This window comes from Panicum virgatum, chromosome 8N, assembly GCF_016808335.1.
Source record: "Panicum virgatum strain AP13 chromosome 8N, P.virgatum_v5, whole genome shotgun sequence".
In the NCBI taxonomy this organism is placed as follows: domain Eukaryota; kingdom Viridiplantae; phylum Streptophyta; class Magnoliopsida; order Poales; family Poaceae; genus Panicum; species Panicum virgatum.
This window is the reverse complement of record NC_053152.1, coordinates 16,357,011-16,375,372: the sequence shown is the minus strand read 5'-3', so window position 1 is coordinate 16,375,372 and position 18,362 is coordinate 16,357,011. Positions and strand designations below refer to the sequence as shown.

General features: G+C 45.5%; 1 protein-coding gene and 1 pseudogene across 1 annotated transcript; one reads left to right on the top strand and one right to left on the bottom strand.

Moving 5' to 3' along the window:
• Nucleotides 1-5,108: 5,108 nt before the first annotated feature.
• On the bottom strand, nt 5,109-8,748 carry LOC120686059 (annotated as a pseudogene).
• A 354-nt stretch (nt 8,749-9,102) lies between these two features.
• LOC120684833 (zinc finger MYM-type protein 1-like) lies at nt 9,103-11,946 on the top strand. Its single transcript, XM_039966698.1, has 3 exons — nt 9,103-9,360; nt 9,444-9,794; nt 10,216-11,946. Exons 1-3 carry the CDS (start codon nt 9,148-9,150, stop codon nt 11,944-11,946), a joined length of 2,295 nt encoding a protein of 764 aa, XP_039822632.1. The 5' UTR covers nt 9,103-9,147.
• Nucleotides 11,947-18,362: the final 6,416 nt, after the last annotated feature.

The following is an 18,362-nucleotide window of genomic DNA, read 5'->3' as shown; positions in this document are numbered from 1 at the left end:
CTGAAACCCGACAGGTAATTCGAAAACCGAACTCATTTTATAAAATATTCCATGCATTTTTAACCCCGGTCTGCACCAGTAATAAAAACCAGCATAGGTAAAAAGTAGAGGTTAGCAATTCTAACAAACTCCTCTCCGTCCCTAGGACCCCATATGGTGGACTCGACAAATGAATCGCTTGCTCCATCAGAGGAACTGAATAAAGAAATAGAGGAACGCCAAGTTGTCGCTCATGCTGATGCGGTGTCGAACCAGAAACAACCATGGGGATGCAAGTGTATTCTAATCGCAGAAAGCTCACACGATCCTCGCTCACCGCCGGCTCCTCCAGTGAGGCCGTCCACCGTCGTGCGGGTGTGTGGCCGCCAAGCGGGGCACCTCCGCTGCGTGCGGCCACAGCCATGGTGCAGGGCCCGTGTTGACACTTAGCCCCACGAATGAAATCCGCAAGCATACGGAATCGTTCGTGCTTTCACCCAAGAGTATTCCAGGGTATCGAATCCACAGAGAATGTGAATATATTATCTAAGGCTTGTATTCATCCAAGGACACCAACTACGAAAGAGGTAAGGGGCTGAGAGGACTTCTAAGGCTCAGAATCAAAGGTAAGATAGAGCTACTAGTTGTTTAGTTCGGGCGTCAGCTTCGCCTGGTCAGACCAGAAGTTCTAGCATAGGCTATTGTCACCCAACCGAACGTGGAGGGTTACTTAGCTCTAAACAGGGTTGTCCCCACCTGTAGGCTACCTCTACAAACCGTGGGAGGTGCAACAATCAACAGGTAGGATCTAGTCTAGACACCATGTCTACACTGTCCTCTACTAACTCTAGAGCCGATCATGAACATCCATCTCTATCCGGAGTCCTACTCTAGAGGCATCCACCAAACTAGTGGACTGTTGATCCCATAAACAACTAGTGGTTCCGGCACTAATTCATAGCACTACTCCTTAGCACTACGTACCCGAGCTCTACTTAACATAAAAATAAAGGACAGAGAAGGTCACCAACACTTACTATGATTGAAAAGCATCCGTCAAGGTACAAGCTGGAGAAGAGAGCCGGAGGCCAACTGACACCAACCTCGACTCCCCCTCACTCTCGTAGAGGTACTAATTGGAGAAGAGCACCGACATTATAGCGCCCTCCTACGTAACTCTACCCCTAACTCTTACCAGAGGACTCTAAACTCTAAAAGAGAGAAGAGAGTGGAAGTGTGAGATGCCCCTATTCTTACCCCCTCCCCTCATATTTATAGTGGGGGAAAAGGGGGACTTCACACGGTGAAATGGCAGAGTCACACCTTGAACCAACTTGAGGAAGCATCAAGGAAGCTTCACTCTCAAGGGGTAGGTCGGTGGCGCCGATCATGGGCCTGGCCCACTCGGCCTCCCCTTTGGCAGTTCGGTCCTCCCAAGGTCCCAAATGGCAGATATGGGTGCGCGACCTTGTCTTAAGTCGGTTTAGGTCTGGTGGGCCCATGGATCCTTGTAATCGCGCCTGATTGGTCGAGAAGATGTTTCCATAGATTGATGACCTATCACCTTGTTTATTGCTGTGTTTCTCCTCATGTGTGGCTGTCAAGTGGGCCCTATTGATCCTTGTGTTTGGTTGAGCATTTATACATTGGATCATTCTTGCTACTTTCCTCCATTTTTGGCCCAAATTCATCTGCACACATTTCCAAATCAGCATCCGTGGAATTTATCAATAATTCATCCCATCCTACCATTTGTCCCTTTTGATGCTCTTATTTTGCGCGAAAGTTGACTGTCAAAATGGGTCGAAATAGACCGTCAACAAGATCCCCCACACTTAGTTTTTTGCTCGTCCCGAGTAAAGGTTAGGACTAAGGCCGACTCGGCTCCCATATGATATGGTACCTGCATACAGATTATTCTAGACTTCACCTTTACTTGTGAATATTGATGTGTCTATCATATTTATTTGGGAAGTTGAAGAGTGGAACGGTGCTGACTTCAGTCTCCTCCACTTTACTGCTGTATGACTGGGGTTTTGAAAAATATTTTGTAAATACCAACCATATCTTTACCTTCCCATAGGATCTCTCATATCACTCAATGTGTAAACATCCTCACCAAGGTATTGTTGTTTTTCATCCTACTTCTAACGATAGCTTATGCGGAGCTCATGGTAGGTAAAAAGGAAGCATTCACATGTGTACATGTATTGTAAAATCAAATAATGGATCCATGGAGATAACAAGTCATACAAGCTGATCAAGATTGTGCACGTGTGTGGAAAATGGATGGTGGATGCTCAAAATAAAAGACTCCTTGCATGAATCCCCCTCTCCTTTTATTCGAATGACATGAGATCATGGCTATATTATTTTCACTCTTTTCTTTCATGAACATCCATGTGTCCAATTTTTTTTTGGTTCATGCTTCTTTGGCACGCTATTTTTTCTCTCTCGCTCACTGTGGGTCATGCTTCTTTGGTATGCCATCTTTTCACTCTTTTTTTATAGCCCATGCTTTTTTTGAAGAATAGTATGGAGAGACAGATTATTTTTGTAGAGTTTTATTTTGCAGAATGGATGGAATGGAATAGCTAACTTCTAGTGTATTCATCTCTTCAAATATCTTATTGATTTTTTCGTTACTAAAGTTTCCAAATAGTTCCTTCTTGGTGTAGCATATCATCAAGTCATTAAGCCATTTATCTCCCATTTTATTACCCAAATCTCTTTTATAATAGACATAGTTGAAAAAATCCGCTCAACTGAAGCAGTTGCCAATGAAAGTATCTATCTTAGCTCAATAGGGCGATAAACTAATTGATATGATTTATACATTCCAATCTTCACCATAATTTCAGCAACTTGAGAAAGCTTTCATAATATCCAAGAAAATCTTGATTTCTTCTTGCACGTCCAAAAAAACCATTTGAGCTAGAAATTTTCCATTACCTAGAAGTTTTCTTGTTCAGATCTCCTATCTCCTCTGCCACTCAGCAGGTGCTTTAGTGCCTGCTTGTCCGCCCGCTCGCCGTTGCATTGCACCTGCTCGTCCGCTGCGCCGCGCCCGTGCTCGGTCGCCACGCCCGTGCTCGGTCGCCACGCCTGCCTCCCGCCCTGCAGCCTGCGCCCATGCCATGCCGCCTGCGGCCAGTGCCCTGCTGTCCTGCACCACGCTCCTACGGCGGTGTGGTGCTCCGCGGTTCGAGCAGCCGAGCGGCGAGCGGGAGCCGGGAAGAGAGGGCCGTACTGGGAGAGAGCGAGAGGCAGAGATACCGAGAGAGAGAAGAGAGGCCGAGTAAGAAATTTGGGCCTGCCTGGCGGCCTGGCGAGGGAAAGAAATTTGGGCCAATGGCCAGCTAAATGGCCCAGTTACGCCGGCCGCCGGACGGACTTCATCTTCAAGCTCCAAACGCCTCAAGGTTCAGCCGCTCAGACCCTCCTATGTTCTCTCCCATGGCAGAAGGGGGGGGGGTTCCATAGGTTGCCCGGCAGTAGGGGGCCTCTAACCCCGGCTACCCACCGGTAGATCCGCCACTGACACGGTGTGGTGGTGGTCGCCCCAGCCCCACCCTTGCTCCCGCTCCCACCCTTCTCTGCTGCCCCGCAGCCACCAGCGGCCGCACGCTAGTCGTGTGGGATGGGGAGCAGTCGGTGCCGGTCGTGTGGGAAGAGGAGTGGGTGGCGCCGGTAGGAGTAGGAGGTATTTTCAGTGGACAAAATTAACAGAATGGTACTTTCGAGTAATATTTGGTTTACGGAGGCGAACGCTTTAGGTGGTATTTTATGGAAGTCTTGATCTTTTGATCTTTCAGTGCGACAGGACCAATTTTTTCTAAGTATTTCTAGATGTATAGTTTTTTATATACACCTAGGTATACACTATGTCTAGATACATAGCCAAAACTATGCACTTAGAAATATCAAAAAGATATATAATTTGGAACGGAGGGCGTAGCAAAAAAAAATCTAAGCCAACACTGCATGCTATGCTAGCTTAATTAACTGGACAGTGTCTTTCCAATCCCCTCCGACCAGGGCAGGGCCATGAGCTCACTTGCAGGTTTAGGCGCTGAAATCTGCAAGCGGCATTCAGAGCCAGACTTTAAACTTTGGTCATTTCACCAGCAGAAAAAGTAGAAAGATGCATATTCAGAGATATAGGTCCTGTTTAGTTCCCAAAAATTTTGCACAGTACCCATCACATCGAATTTTTGGACACATACATGGAGCATTAAATACAGTTGAAAAAATAACTAATTATATAGTCTAACTGATTACCACGAGCTGAATCTTTAAGCCTAGTTAGTCCATAATTGAATATTAATTGTCAAGTAATAACGAAATGTGCTACAGTACTAAAAACCTCAACTTTTTTACCAACTAAACACACCCATAATGCTTCATTGCTTCTCCACAAGTTTCTGAACATTACATTCAGCTCGAATTCCTCTATCAAAGACACTGAAATGCTAGGAAAGGAGATTCAACACGCTCAAATAATACAAAAACACCATATAGGCACACCAGAAAAGGACATGACGAAGGCTCCAATAAAGAGGTGAGCAACAAAATCAACCGAACACTAAAATTTCCCATTCGCCTACAAAATATAACTAAAGCTTCTCCTGACATCGAGAACTTTTCCGAAAAGCCAATGATCGATCCAAAGCTTGATCATTACCATCATAATATTGCTGAGATCTGGTCCTGTGCGGTAAGAAGAGTAGCATGTTTATATATAGTTAGTTTGGCAGTTGTAGAACTGACAGTAGACAAAGTAAAAAAGAGCAATTGCACAAGAGATGAATACTAATATTTTTAAAAAAAACATGAACATAAGTACCAGAATATTGGGAGAGTTACAGGTGAAGAGATGTTAGTTTAATTGTTGTATTATATGACTATTTATGGGATAAGAACTCAAGTCAGGAAAGGAAACGAGTCCAAAAGTAATTCCAATTGTTCTTCTAATATAATTCAGATCACAAAATAACATTGCCAACTACGAAAAAAAGATAAAGAGACAAATACGAATCAATTGCCAAATAACGTCAATCCCAAACATTCATCATAACATATATCGCAATAAAATGAGGTCATTTTACTGAGATGGTTTGCTCACCTTTCTAATTATATATAGACTCATCTGGAAAGATATCCCGGCCATCTGCACCAAGTGTTGCAACGTAGACTTGGATGTCTTCTTCTTCTTTCAAGACACGATGAAATACTGTGCATTCGGGCAGTCAACCATGTACAAGCATTTCAGTGAGCTTTGGTTGTCAGCCAGATCCAATCCTGGGCAGTCCTGGGCAAACAAGTCCTGCAAGTTACAAAGATTGAAGATCCTCCTCAAAGATCTGTTATTCTTGACCTTGAGCCACACGACTGAAGGAAGGTTCACAACTTCTTCCAGATTATGAGCACCTTCAATGTGAATTCTTTTTAAATTGACAATTCTACCCAGATCTTCAGGGAGGGCTCTGAGTTTTGGACAATCAAGGAGGAAAAGACGCTTAAGGCAAGGCATCAGGTCATATAAATTTTCTGTATTGGGACTCAGGGACCAACTTTCCAAGTTACGCATGTCAAAGATGTGAAGCAATTCGAGCTTTGGGAAAAAGGCTGCTGCATTCTTCACACCTTGGCCAAGGAGTTCTGCACCGATATTCACTATTGAGTCTGCACCTTTAATCTGAAGAACAAGTAGTTCTGGCATCTGACCTGCTGGTGGAAGCTGTGAACATGATATGCATTCATTGAGGTGCATGTGAGCCAAATTTGGCAGCTTTTCCTCTGGCTCCAAACACAACCATTCTGGGAACCTTACACCCGGAAATCCATTGAGGAAAATATAAAGCAGGCTCTCTGATGGAATAAGCATCTCACAGACCTGCTGAATTCTCTCAATCTCATAGGCCTGGTAATGCGTTCTATCATTAGTATCTGATCCCATTGTGCAATACAGTGTCAGTTCTCTGAGATTATGACTCTTTTTCAGCACAAGCACGCCCCTTGGTGTTGCTTTTTCTAACTTCAAAACAACGAGACGTTGGATATTGGGGAGAAATTGTAGTTCCTCCAATCTGAACCCAGTACCACTTTCGAAGACTCCTCTAAGGTTGTAGAGCTGCTGGAACTTCTCGATTCCTCTAGGAACATGCTCAATGGCAGCCCTTTCTAGATGAAGAAAGCTTATGTTAGATAGCTTCATCAAACTAACTGGCAGGCTGGTCAACTTATGGCAACCATACAATCTGAGGTATTCAAGACTGACAAGGTTTCCAATGGACTCTGGAAGGTTGTTAATTTTTGTAAAGCTTAGATCTAGCAACCTCAACAGTACCAAGCTTCCCACTGACTCTGGTATGGTGTGGATGCCTGTTCCAGTTAGAACTAAAACACGGATATGCTCAATTCTGCTGATTTCCTTGTTGACTAATTTGAAATTTTTGTTATTGAAAATTAGGAGGCTCCTCATGCGCTTCTGCTCTTCTATAGCAGATATTTCTTCTATATCACAACTGATTACTAAGCGACGCAAATTTGGTAGGGCTTTGCTATTTTCAGCATTCAAGGATAAGGAGTGATCCCTTGTCAAATATTGTCCTAGTGACCTCAAAAGATCATGCATCGTGGATTCACCTTTGTCCAAAAATTCTGGCCTTGGCTGTAGAAGATTCCTCCTAAGTAGCTCATGGTAGTACTCTTCAGCAATCTCATGTATTGAATACCTGTCCTCTTTTCTTACAAAGCCTTCAGCGACCCACCAGTAAGCAACATCATCACGCTCAATCACAAAATTCGGAGGCAACAAAGCGCACCAAAGAAAGCACTGCTTAAGTTGGGAGGGTAAGTGTCTATAACTTAAGTACAGGGGACCTCCTAGTTCTTTGGGAAGTCCATGAACAGACCATCTGCTATCTCGGATGTTCTCCCATTCTCCCCTTGTTCTTTTAGTAGCTAGGACACCTGAAACAACCTTGATGGCTAGAGGAAGACCATCACATTTTTTTACTATTTGATATCCAACATCACTAAAATCACTTGTTTGTTCATATGGTCTAAAGAACTTCTTCATAAGCAGTTCTAGGCCATCACGATCATTCATTTTGTTTACTTTATGAGCATATGCTGCATGTAATTGTTCTAAAACATCTAGGTGTCTTGTGGTGACAAGGATACGGGATTTCAAGCCTCTTTCAAAAGGCAATCGAAGAAGATCAATCCAAACATCAGATTTCCACACATCATCCAACACAAGAAATACACTCTTTCCTCTGATTGTATCCATGAGATGCGGAAGAAGTTCGGCCTTTGTCTCAAGTTGATCACATGTTGCTCCAGCCATTCTAATTGCTTGCCTTATCAAACCAATCTCTGTGTAGCTCTGAGAAATACACAGCCATATATGAACTTGAAATTTCTCCCTTATCCTCTGGTCATTAAATATCTTCTGGGCTAATGTTGTCTTACCGATGCCGCCCATCCCTTGAATCCCAAAAATAGTTGATCTGTTCTCATAGCAGGTACTTACAATCATTTTGACCAACTCATCAGCAGCCTGTTTAATATCTCTTCCAACAACCTCCAGTTCATCTATGGGACATGTCTGACTTCTATCGACATCTGTTACTCAGAAGTGTTGACGATTTCCTATATCCAAGCTGAACATATCTCTGTTCATTTTAATTTCACTAAGCTTTCCATTTATGTCCTTAATTCTTTTAGCAACCTTATGATCAAATGAAGCATTTACCAAACATGAGAAAAGGAACTGAGCACATCGTACCGATCTAGGTGGCGGTGAAGGCTTCGGTGAATGAGCCATGAAATAATCTATGACATCATCCACATCAAACATAGCATCGGTTATGTTCTGCCACCATAATGCTGTCCCTCCATCTTCAATGGCTAGAGCTTCAGCATCCTCGCGAACAGCAGTGAAATGCTCCAGATTTATCTTGAGCCTCTTGATATCCTTTTTCACTCTACATGTCATCATAACCTCATCCTGGATAATTTCACCAAGCTTTGACACGAATTTCGAAGTGAGAGCATCCAAAACCGTTCCCATACTGCTAAAACAACAAAACAGAAGGATTCCCACCGAATCTCCTTTGATGGAGTGGTTTCAGAACTAAAGATCCTGGAGGAAATATTACAATTAACTGCAGATCAGTCTATCATGGAAAAAGCTAGGAAATTGAATACTGGAGAAGTGGGAGGCAGTTTAATGAAGCTTGAGATGACATTGCCAATTAAAGGAATCAGTGTTCGGGTAGTCTAAGAGGCTAAGAGAGGGAGGGGGTGAATTAGACAAACTTAAAATCTTAACCTATAGCTTGTACTATTTTGAGAAAACATAAACTAGGTCATGCTATTTAGATGTCAACTATAGTTTATCTAGTGCGAAAGACACATTTTCTTCCCAATGACCATCTTGGTTGGTTGGTTGGGTAGAAAATGGTCATTTCCCAATGATCATTAGTCCTAATAATCATGTTGTCACTTAATCGCCAAAATAAAAAACAATAGCCTATGAGGGCCATTTTCCTTACAGCCATCCCTATCATGGCCTAAATTCCACAAATATTTTCATTTGACAGACGTCTTTTCATTACAACTTGCAAGTGTGAACAATATATATCAGAAAAAAAAAGTTTGAATATTTGTTGCGAACTTGCAAGGCAATTGACGCTGAAGGCTCTTATTGCATGTTTATTCTTATTTTACCCATCAACTTACCATAAGTGATGTCAATACGGGGCCCAGGGGCGGAGCCAATTGAGGTGCATGGGTGTACAGATGTACACCCAATAATTTGGACAAATTTTTTTTAGCAAGTATATATATATATATATATATATATATATATAACTGAGTTAGATCATGTTTATTTGAGCCCAAATTAGAGAACTAGGCCCGTGGGCTGGCCTGCTATCTAAGCTACACTGCCTCACCCTCACGCCAATCCCCTTCGGGGCTCTCCACGAGATCTCTCCTCATTCCTCAATCGACCTCTCCTCTCCTCTTCTATTTTCTGCTGCTGCTTGCTAGGGTTGGCCCTTGCCCTTGGAGTTCGGCGGCGGCCGGCACCTGGCAGCAGATCTGACGGAGCCACAGAACGGAGGGCGAATCGGCGTCGGCGGCAGCTGCAGGGCCATGCCTGCTGTTGCTGCACAGCCGGCGACTGTGGCAGCCGAGTGCACGGCGGCCACGGCGGGCGCGGAATCTGCCGATGCGCCGGAAGCATCGCCGGCCACGGCAAGCACAAATGCGGAGGATGGTGAGCCAATGGCTGGTGTCGAGCAGGTTGAACTGATGCCGTACGCATCAACTACGGCCACAAGAAGTTCAGAGGCTGCAGCATCAAAGGTTCGTGATTGCATCTGTGACTTGATGTATTCAGCCATTCAGTTGGTTCGGTAGTTTGATGTGTCATATTTGTTTAATTGTAGGCACCAAAAAGATTGAAAGTTATTGATTTGAAATCTTTGTGGACTAGAGCAGCAGCTAAACCCAAATTATCTACAGCCAGTGCCTCCACTCCATTACTGCAAACTGTGGAAAGTAGAATTCAAAGTGATACCCCTTCTGTTCACTTGCAAACACATAATGAACTTGAAGTGGAACCAGAAGTGGCAAGCACAGAGCCTCAAGTTGTGGGAGATGCAGCAATAATCCATGAAGACCAACATGAGGGAATTGATGATGACGATCATGAGGCATTTTATGATATTGATTGGCTTCCACATGATCCTGGGGAGAGGATTGCCATATCAGATTATAATGTTAATGATCAAGCTGCCGTGAGAAGACGATACATTGCATTGGGGCCATGTCAACCTCGAGGACATGATTTTCCAAGGAAATTTATTGGGGGTTGGCGTCGCTTTGTACCGAGTTGGTTTGATACCTATGATTGGCTTGAGTACAGTGTGAAACTAGATGCTGCATTTTGCTTTGTTTGCTATCTGTTCAAGAATAAAAAATTGTAAAGGTGGAAATAGTTTTGTGGATGGGGGCTTTAGTCTTTGGAATCAAACAAGTAAATTTGACATACATGGTTCTTGCAAGTCTCACTGTCTCGCTCAAGAGAAACATGATTTATTCTCTAGAAGTGGAACATCAATTGGAGATGCTTTAGAGAAACTAACCACAGAAGAAAAGGCCATGTACAAAGCTCGCTTGAGATATTCACTTAGGTGCTTGAAATTTATTTTGAGACAGGGATTAGCATGTCGTGGACATGATGAAAGTGATGAGTCTCTTAACAAAGGAAATTTTCTTGAACTTCTAAATTGGCTAGCAGAAAGTTTTGAGGATGTTAACAAGGTTGTTCTAAAGAATGCTCCAAAGAACTGCAAGCTGACCTCCCCTATGATACAAAAAGAGCTCATAAACTGTTGTGCCAAAGAGACCACTAAACTTATTATAGAAGATCTTGGTGATGACTACTTTGCAATACTTGCGGATGAATCTAGTGATGTGTACCAAAAGGAACAATTAGCTCTTTGCATACATTATGTTGATAAGAAAGGAAGGGTAGTTGAGAGATTTCTTGGTATTGTCCATGTGGAGAACACTACCTCGTTGACACTGAAAAATGCTATTGAGAAACTACTTATGGATCATTCATTGAGCTTGTCTAGAATTCGTGGGCAGGGATATGATGGTGCTAGCAACATGAAAGGTGCACTTAACGGCCTAAAGAAATTAATTATGGATTATGTGCATTGCTTTGCACATCAGCTTCAGTTAACCCTTGTGGCTGTTGCCAAAGAAAATCAAGATTGCAAATGTTTCTTTGAGCAACTTGGGTTGTTGTTGGCAGCCATCGGGAATTCTTGCAAGAGGTTGCAAATGCTTCGAGTTGCTCAAGCGGATCATGTTATTGAAGCATTAGAGTTGGGTGTAATTGAAAGTGGCCGTGGTTTGAATCAAGAAATGGGTTTAGGTAGGCCTGGAGATACTCGTTGGGGGTCTCACTACAAAACGATACAACATATTATTCTCATGTATGAGCCTATCCGAAAGGTGCTGCAAGAAATTGGAGATGATCCTGAATACAAAGAATCAGGGAAAGCTGAAATGGCCTTGTGTTCACTTGAGTCATTTGAATTTGTGTTCCTTGCACATTTGTTGGACACCATATTTGGCTACACAGATGACCTTAATTGTTCTTTGCAAAAGAGGGATCAAGACGTTGTCAATGCCATTTTTCCCATATATTTGACAAAGACTCAGCTTGAGTTATTGCGGGAGGATAATGGATGGGAGAGCTTTCTTGCTGATGTTACTTCTTTTTTTGTGAAGCGCAAGATAGATGTTCCCAATATGGATGACATATACAAGGCAGCTGGAAGGTCAAAGAGGAAGTATGTCAAACTCACAAATTATCATCGTTTCAAAGTTGACATGTTTTTAGGCATCATTGATAGGCAACTTAAGGAGCTCAATGATAGGTTTGACGAGGTAAACACTGATTTGCTTATCTATATGTCATCATTCAATCCCAAGGATTCATTTGCTACATTTGACAAGGAGAACTTGATGAAACTTGCTAAATTTTATCCCAAAGATTTTTCAGTCACCGAGTTGAGGTGTCTATCCTATCAACTTGGTAAATTCATTATTGATGTGCGTGGTGATGAAAGATTTAGGAAGGTGAAGAATATTGCTGAGCTTTCAGTCTTACTTGTTGAAACAGATAAACATGCCATACACGCATATGTGTACAAGCTTTTGAAATTAGTGTTGTTGCTACCAGTTGCAACAGCAAGTGTCGAAAGGGCATTTTCAGCTTTGAATTTTGTGAAGAACAAGCTAAGAAATAGCATGGGGGATCAATACTTAAATGATTGCTTGGCTCCATTTATTGAGAAGGAATTTTTCCTACGTGTTGCTGATGAAGACATCATCTCCCGTTTCCAAAAGCCACCTCGTCGAGTTAATTTGTAACTTTTTTATTGTATGGATAATAGATTAAGGAACTATTTGTATTGTATCATGTAACTTTAACCTTATTTTCATGAAGCTCTATCTTTTATGTGCGATGATTGTTCGGTTTCGGTAACACGCATGTACACCCAATCTTGAATTTCTGCCTCTGCCACTGACGGGCCCATGCTGGCGGTCACTTTCATCTGGTGGGTATGTTGACGAGACCTCAAGAAGTGTAGCGCTATTCACTTCTATACGGAAATAGCAGCTTGTCACCTGCAGCGTTTACATCAACAAAGGTTCAGGTCTTTAGGATTCACATGCCAAAGTCTTTTCTTCGTCAAGAAACCATATAAAAAATCTCTTTGATCAGGTGAAAGATTTGCATACGCAAACAATGGAATTGATGGAAATCAGCAAGGAAGAACCCATGAGAGGCAACTGGCAAATAATCGGGCATTTCGTCAAACAGTTGGTATGCATCGAACCGTCTATTGCCATAGACCATATTTTGGGTTCTTTTTCTATAGAATCTTTTTAGTGACCCTACATAAAGGAGCTAATCAAAATAGGCCATCTACTAACGCAAGAAAAAGAAATCGGCCACTGAAACAATTAAACAAGGAAGCTTCTCCAGTGTTTGTTGCTGCTTGCTAGCACGACTTTGCCGTTGCTCTTGCATATAGGCATGGCAGGTACGAGACGGTATATAAGCAGTTAGCAAAGGATCGGCGCGAAAAGAAAACGAAGTTAAAGATGAGGAGTAGAGCCTGTACCTGTTTCTTTCCCTGCTGACGATGCTTAGGGAAACAGGCACGCCAGGAAAGCGCCGCCGGCGCCGGAGCAACGGCGAGCACCGATGAGGCGTGAGCAAATGCCACTGGCAGTTGCACCTTCCCCGGGTTTGCTGGTACCCCGTCCCGTTCACTTCAGTTTAGTCCTTGACGATGATATAGTTGGCCATCCCCCGAGGCTCCGGATTGGCAACGGGTATAGTGAATCCGTGGATACCGATTCCATTGGGCGCGGATTCAGGTTTGGGTTTGTACCCACAGACATGGACACGGATAAAACTTCAAACTCAACAGGTATTTTCTAACGGATTTCAAAATTTAATATTCAATTCGCAAACCCGCAAATCAATACGTGGGGCCAAATAGCTCTGTATATAATAGATCTTTATACGGTTTCCTGGTTTCTATCCCCAATCTCCCGTCCAGTACCTACTCCTGGCCGCCACCCACACCTAGACGAAATTTTTACATATTTACCATTATAACGGATGGCACTCGTCCATTTAGCACTTTTAAAATGACGCCTGCATATTTAACATTCTTGTCTCGCGGCTCTTACATTTTTACCACATTTGCCTACGTGGCAGGCCACGCGGCGTAACATGCTGGCACATAGTCAGCTAAAGCATGCGAAATGTCCTTCCTACCCCTCGCCTGCTCCTCTCTTTTCCCTCTCCGACAGCTGAGTCACGTAGCTCCTGTCGCTGCCAGGTGGGCCCCGCTTGTCTGATTCGTCTTCCACCTCCACGTCGCCCTCCTCTCCCTCCACTCCATCTCGACGCCACTGACTACTTGCTCGCACCTCCCGCTACTCCACTGGACGCTGCTGCCCGCCGGCTCGACGCCTGCAACGCCATTACCGCGTGCCTCGAGCGCCACTGCCTCCTCCTCGCCCGCTTCGCGCTCCACCTGCTCTCGTCGTTGCCGGCCGATGGGCGTGAGAGCGCGTGCAGCACTCGTGGACCGTGACGACCGCAGCTCATCGTCCTCTCCGCCGCTCCCTTCCCTCCAGTTCGACCAGCCACGCTGCTGCCTCTCCGCCGCCACACGCGTCCTTGTCCCTCCTGTGTCTCTGACGGCCGAACGGGATCGATCGATTGGTCCACCAATCTCTGTCCACGTGGGGCCACCGATGCCATGGGCGGGCACTAGATCCCTACCAGCCATGGGATTGACGGGACACGGGCGCATGGGCACTGGCCTAGCCGGCGGCATGCGTAGCAGCATGCAGCTCCGTCCATGAATGGCGACGGCCATGGTCGGCTGCAGCCGTGGCCATCTCCGCGGTGGGTGATGCTGTGGCAACCCTCGCTCGCATGGCTAGCAAGGCGCCGGAGCCAGCGCACGGGCCGAGGCGGCGACTGTGCGGGGAGCCTCGGAGAAGGCGCATGGGCGGCGGCCACGCTAGCGGCCGATGGTGGACTGGTGGCGGAGCATGCTCGCGGGTTGGGGCGGTGGCTGCGCGGGTAGCCGACACACGGGTCCCCCTTGCTTCGGTTTCTAGATGTGGAAGATGAATCTGACAAGTGGGGCCCACCTAGTAGCGAGAAGAGCTGCAGGACCCAGCTGTCGGAGAGGGAGAAGAGAGGAGCAGATGAGGGGTAGGAAGGACATTTCACATGCTCTTGCTGACTGTGCACCAGCGTGTTACGCCACATGGCCTACCACGTAGGCAAATGTGGTAAAAATGTAAGAGCCGCGAGACAAGAGTGTTAAATATGTAGGCGTCATTTTAAGAGTGCTAAACAGACGAGTGCCATCCGTTATATGGTAAATATGTAAAAAAACCCCACCTAGACCTAGCGCCTCCAGTCCCCCACACCCTAGCTGTTGGCACCGGCGGCGCACCGCACGACCCGCACCCCCACGCAGGACGCCGCTCCCCCGTCGGCGCCGGTCGTGCCCGGCCCCCACGCCGGCCGCGCCCAAGGTCTACACGCCAGCCACTCCCAAGGTCCCTACGTCGGCCGTGCCCAGGCCCCCACCCGAGCCACGCCCGATGCTCGCACTGAGGCCACACGCCGGCAGTGCTCGGCGGCGCTCGTGCCCAGTGCCGGTGCTTTTTGTCCTGTTTATGTACGAGGGCATACGGGTATCCGCAGGTATGCAGGTATCCCCGGGTAGCGGGTATGGGCGTCGTTTTCTACTCGTTGCGGGTGCAGGCGCGGACACGGATTTTAGCACAGGAGTACGAGTTTGTGAAGTTAATATCCGCGCAGATTTTACCCGTTGCCATCTATATCCGAGGCCCCTAGGCCGGCCCACAACATGATTTTTTGGCCTAGCACGGCACGAAGCTAATCGGGTTCGGGCCGGTCCAGCACGGCTCTCGTATCTTGCCTAGGCTAACGCCTCGGCACGTGGGCCGGTCTGACACAGCACGATGAGTGGTTGGTCCAATAGCAGCTCGAAATACCAACCCACCACACAAATCTCCCATGTTCAACCCATGTTGGTATACTCATTTTCTGTCCAAACCCTAAAACTCTCATCCACCCACTCCCATCCACCTCCACTCTTCCAATCACGGCGGATGGCGGTCGGCCCTCCCCTCTTCCTCGGCAGCTGTGCTCAGTTCCTCTTTTGTTTTCACACCAGGTAGTAGAAGCATTGTGCATTTGTGTCACTACATAAAAGCATATCAAATGGTCGATAATTTTGGTGTCGTATCTGGTTTTAAGGACAAAACCGAATGCATAACTATATCTATGCCAGGATCAAGTTCCATATATATACTGACTTCATAAGTGAATAATCTGTAATAATATCACGAAAATAGAACTACAATCATTAAAAACTATCATAGTGTCGGTGTTTAGCCGCCAACCCTGCTCAGAGATACCCTTAGTAGTAGAATTGTAGGCAAGAGATCGACTAGCTCTAGAACTCGATGGTGCAAGGAACACAAGGATTTAGACAGGTTCGTGCTGCGAGGTGCGTAATACCCTACGTCCTGTGTGGTTGCTTGTATTGCCTTAGGTGTTGATGTGTTTTGAGGGGTCCCTGCCCGCCCTTATATACTCTGGGGGGACAGGGTTACATGGAAAGTCCTAGCCGAGTACTGTTGGAGTCCTACTACAACCCGTTTGGGTAGTTTCCTTGTACAGTAGCTAGTTCTACGCCTATTCGGGTAGTTACACAAGAAGTAAAGTACATCCAAGCGCTATCCCTTACTCTAGAACATTCTATGCCTACGAGCAGTCCCGCTGCTCCGGGTCTGACACATAGTTATACAACTTATCCTGGAAATGAAGGTTTCAAACTCCACCGGCAATCGATCGGGGTTGCATACGTCTAGAACTCAGCACCATCTTTAAAATACTTTGCATCATCTTTCTCTTTTGAATAGCAAATATAACAAGCGTGCGTACACTTACTGTAACACCCGGTTTATAATAGGACATAAACCGAGCAATCATATACGTGCTAGGATCAAGTCACACGTATATACATAAGAATGAACAATATATCATAGCACATATCAAGTAAAAAGATGTAATAAAGTGAGTACAATGTTATTTATTACATTAATGACAAAATGTCTAATACAGCGGAAGCGTAAAAACATATACGAGAAACTCTCGGAAGCAGGGCGCCACAGGGACGTCAACTGGGAGACAAACGCCTAGAAGTCCTCGTACTCCTGGTAGCTCCGGGTGAACTCCCTCGCGTCGACAGGAACTGAGCAGCAGTAGAGTATCCCCAAAAAGAAAGGGAAAAAGAGTAGAGGAGGCAATAGTGAGTACACGACTTGTACTCAACAAGTATAACACAAACTATGAGGCTCTAAGGTTGGCTAACTCAACTGCATTAGCTTTTAAGTCTTGGCAAAGTTTTATTACAGCTATTTACTACAAGTTGATGAATTACCATAAACCAATTACATAGTAATTAATCAGAATTAATTATGATACTACTGAGAACCAAACCAAATCAAACCAAGCCACCTGGGGAAACCCTCCTAACCAAAGGAAGATAACCCCACTAATTAAAAGGAGGATCTGGGCCGCTCATGACCGTGAGCACGACTAGTATACCAGTTTTACACTCTGCAGAGGTTGCACATCTTTACTCACAAGTCGTGAGCTACGCTAGTTGTTCATCACACTTCCTTAGGTGAGATGGCTAGCAAACTCACTACGAGGCCTTTACAAAGAATCTCGTTGGTAAGGAGTAACCGCGAGGGTGGATCGGCGACTATGGAGCAGGTCTAGTGGGCGTCAAGACACAGGTGCACAGACCAAGCACAGACGAGGCCACTCAGTACGAGGGCCATAGAAGCTTACCTCCCCTGCTCCGCAGGTAAGTTACTCCAAACCAAAAAGACCTAATTATTACGCCAAGACCGTCCCATTCCAGTCTTGTGGTAGCGCTGTTGTCCCAGGTTGTTGCTCTATGAACCGGTCCTCATGGAGAGTGGCCAACCCAGCAGTAAGCACCGTGCTGGCCCCCTAAACCATGTTTCTAACAAAACCATTTTATAACGAGACGTGGGCCACTCTCAGAATTAAGTTGCATAAACCATTAATCAAATTAATTAAAAAGGACCAAGTGTGTTATAGCGTGACATCCTAGCACAACTAACCAAAATGCAACCCAAGGGATATATATAAGGTAATAAAGTGGCTAGAAAAGTCCTTATAGGCATACAGTATTAAAATGCAGTATGAAATTGTATTTAAAAGTGATAGGTGGTGTTCATGTTATACTTGCCTTCCTCAAACTGTTCCTGCTGCTCAAACTGCTCAGAAGATGGTGGCTGCTCCGGGTAGTGGTACTGATGCTCCTCGGGTAGCTCAACGTCTACCCACGAACACATGGCCAAAAACAAGGCAACAACATAAACATCCATGCAAACAAAGGCTAACACTAAGAAACAGTACAACAGTACATAAAAACAGCAAACAAAACTAAGCTAGAACTATTCTACGCGTTACAACGATCGCGTGGACATAAAGAACACCTAAAACGGAGCTAGAACGCGAAAACTAGGACTAAAACAAGATCTAGGGGCTTAACTGTAAGAAAAACAGAGTTTCTGGGGGGTTTTCTGCGCAAAAACCAGGGACCTTTGTGCAAAAACCAAAAAGATTTAGGGGCTAACGCGTGAAAAGGCTAGGGGTGGACGGCGGGTTCTAAAAGAGAAAAGCGCGGGGGCCTAAGTGCTAAAAATAGGGTCAAACTGGAATTTCTTTTGAACTAACCAGGACTGCGGGTTAATTTCAAAAGAGTTCAGGGACTCTTTAACAAAAAAATCACAGCGAACCGGTACGCGCGGATCTCGGCCGTCAGATTTGGATCTGGTGGCTCGGACCCGATCTGGAATGGATCTAATCCTGTGCGTTCAAGACAGATCGTGTGGCCAGGGCGTGAGATCGGCGACGCTGGTCGCCGGAGCTCATCTCCCGCGGCGGAGCCGGGCTGAACTTCACCGGAGTTCACCATAAACGGCCGTCCGGGGGTCAATTCGATCGGGCTTTGGGTCAGGGCGGATCAGTGCATCATGCGTGATCCACCCGAGGCATCAGTTGGGCTCGGGGAGGCCTACTATGGCGAGCGCGACAGCGGTGGCGGAACTATGTGGCGGCGCATCACCGGTGTGCCAGCGTTCTGGGACCTAGAGCACGCATCAGGGCCTAC

Excerpts from the sequence above, each read along its gene's own strand:
- LOC120684833 (XM_039966698.1), top strand. The coding sequence starts at position 9,148 with ATGCCTGCTGTTGCTGCACAGCCGGCGACTGTGGCAGCCGAGTGCACG. Across the intron at positions 9,361-9,443 it reads CAGAGGCTGCAGCATCAAAG|GCACCAAAAAGATTGAAAGT; the intron begins GTTCGTGATTGC and ends GTTTAATTGTAG. Across the intron at positions 9,795-10,215 it reads ATGTTAATGATCAAGCTGCC|GGATTAGCATGTCGTGGACA; the intron begins GTGAGAAGACGA and ends ATTTTGAGACAG.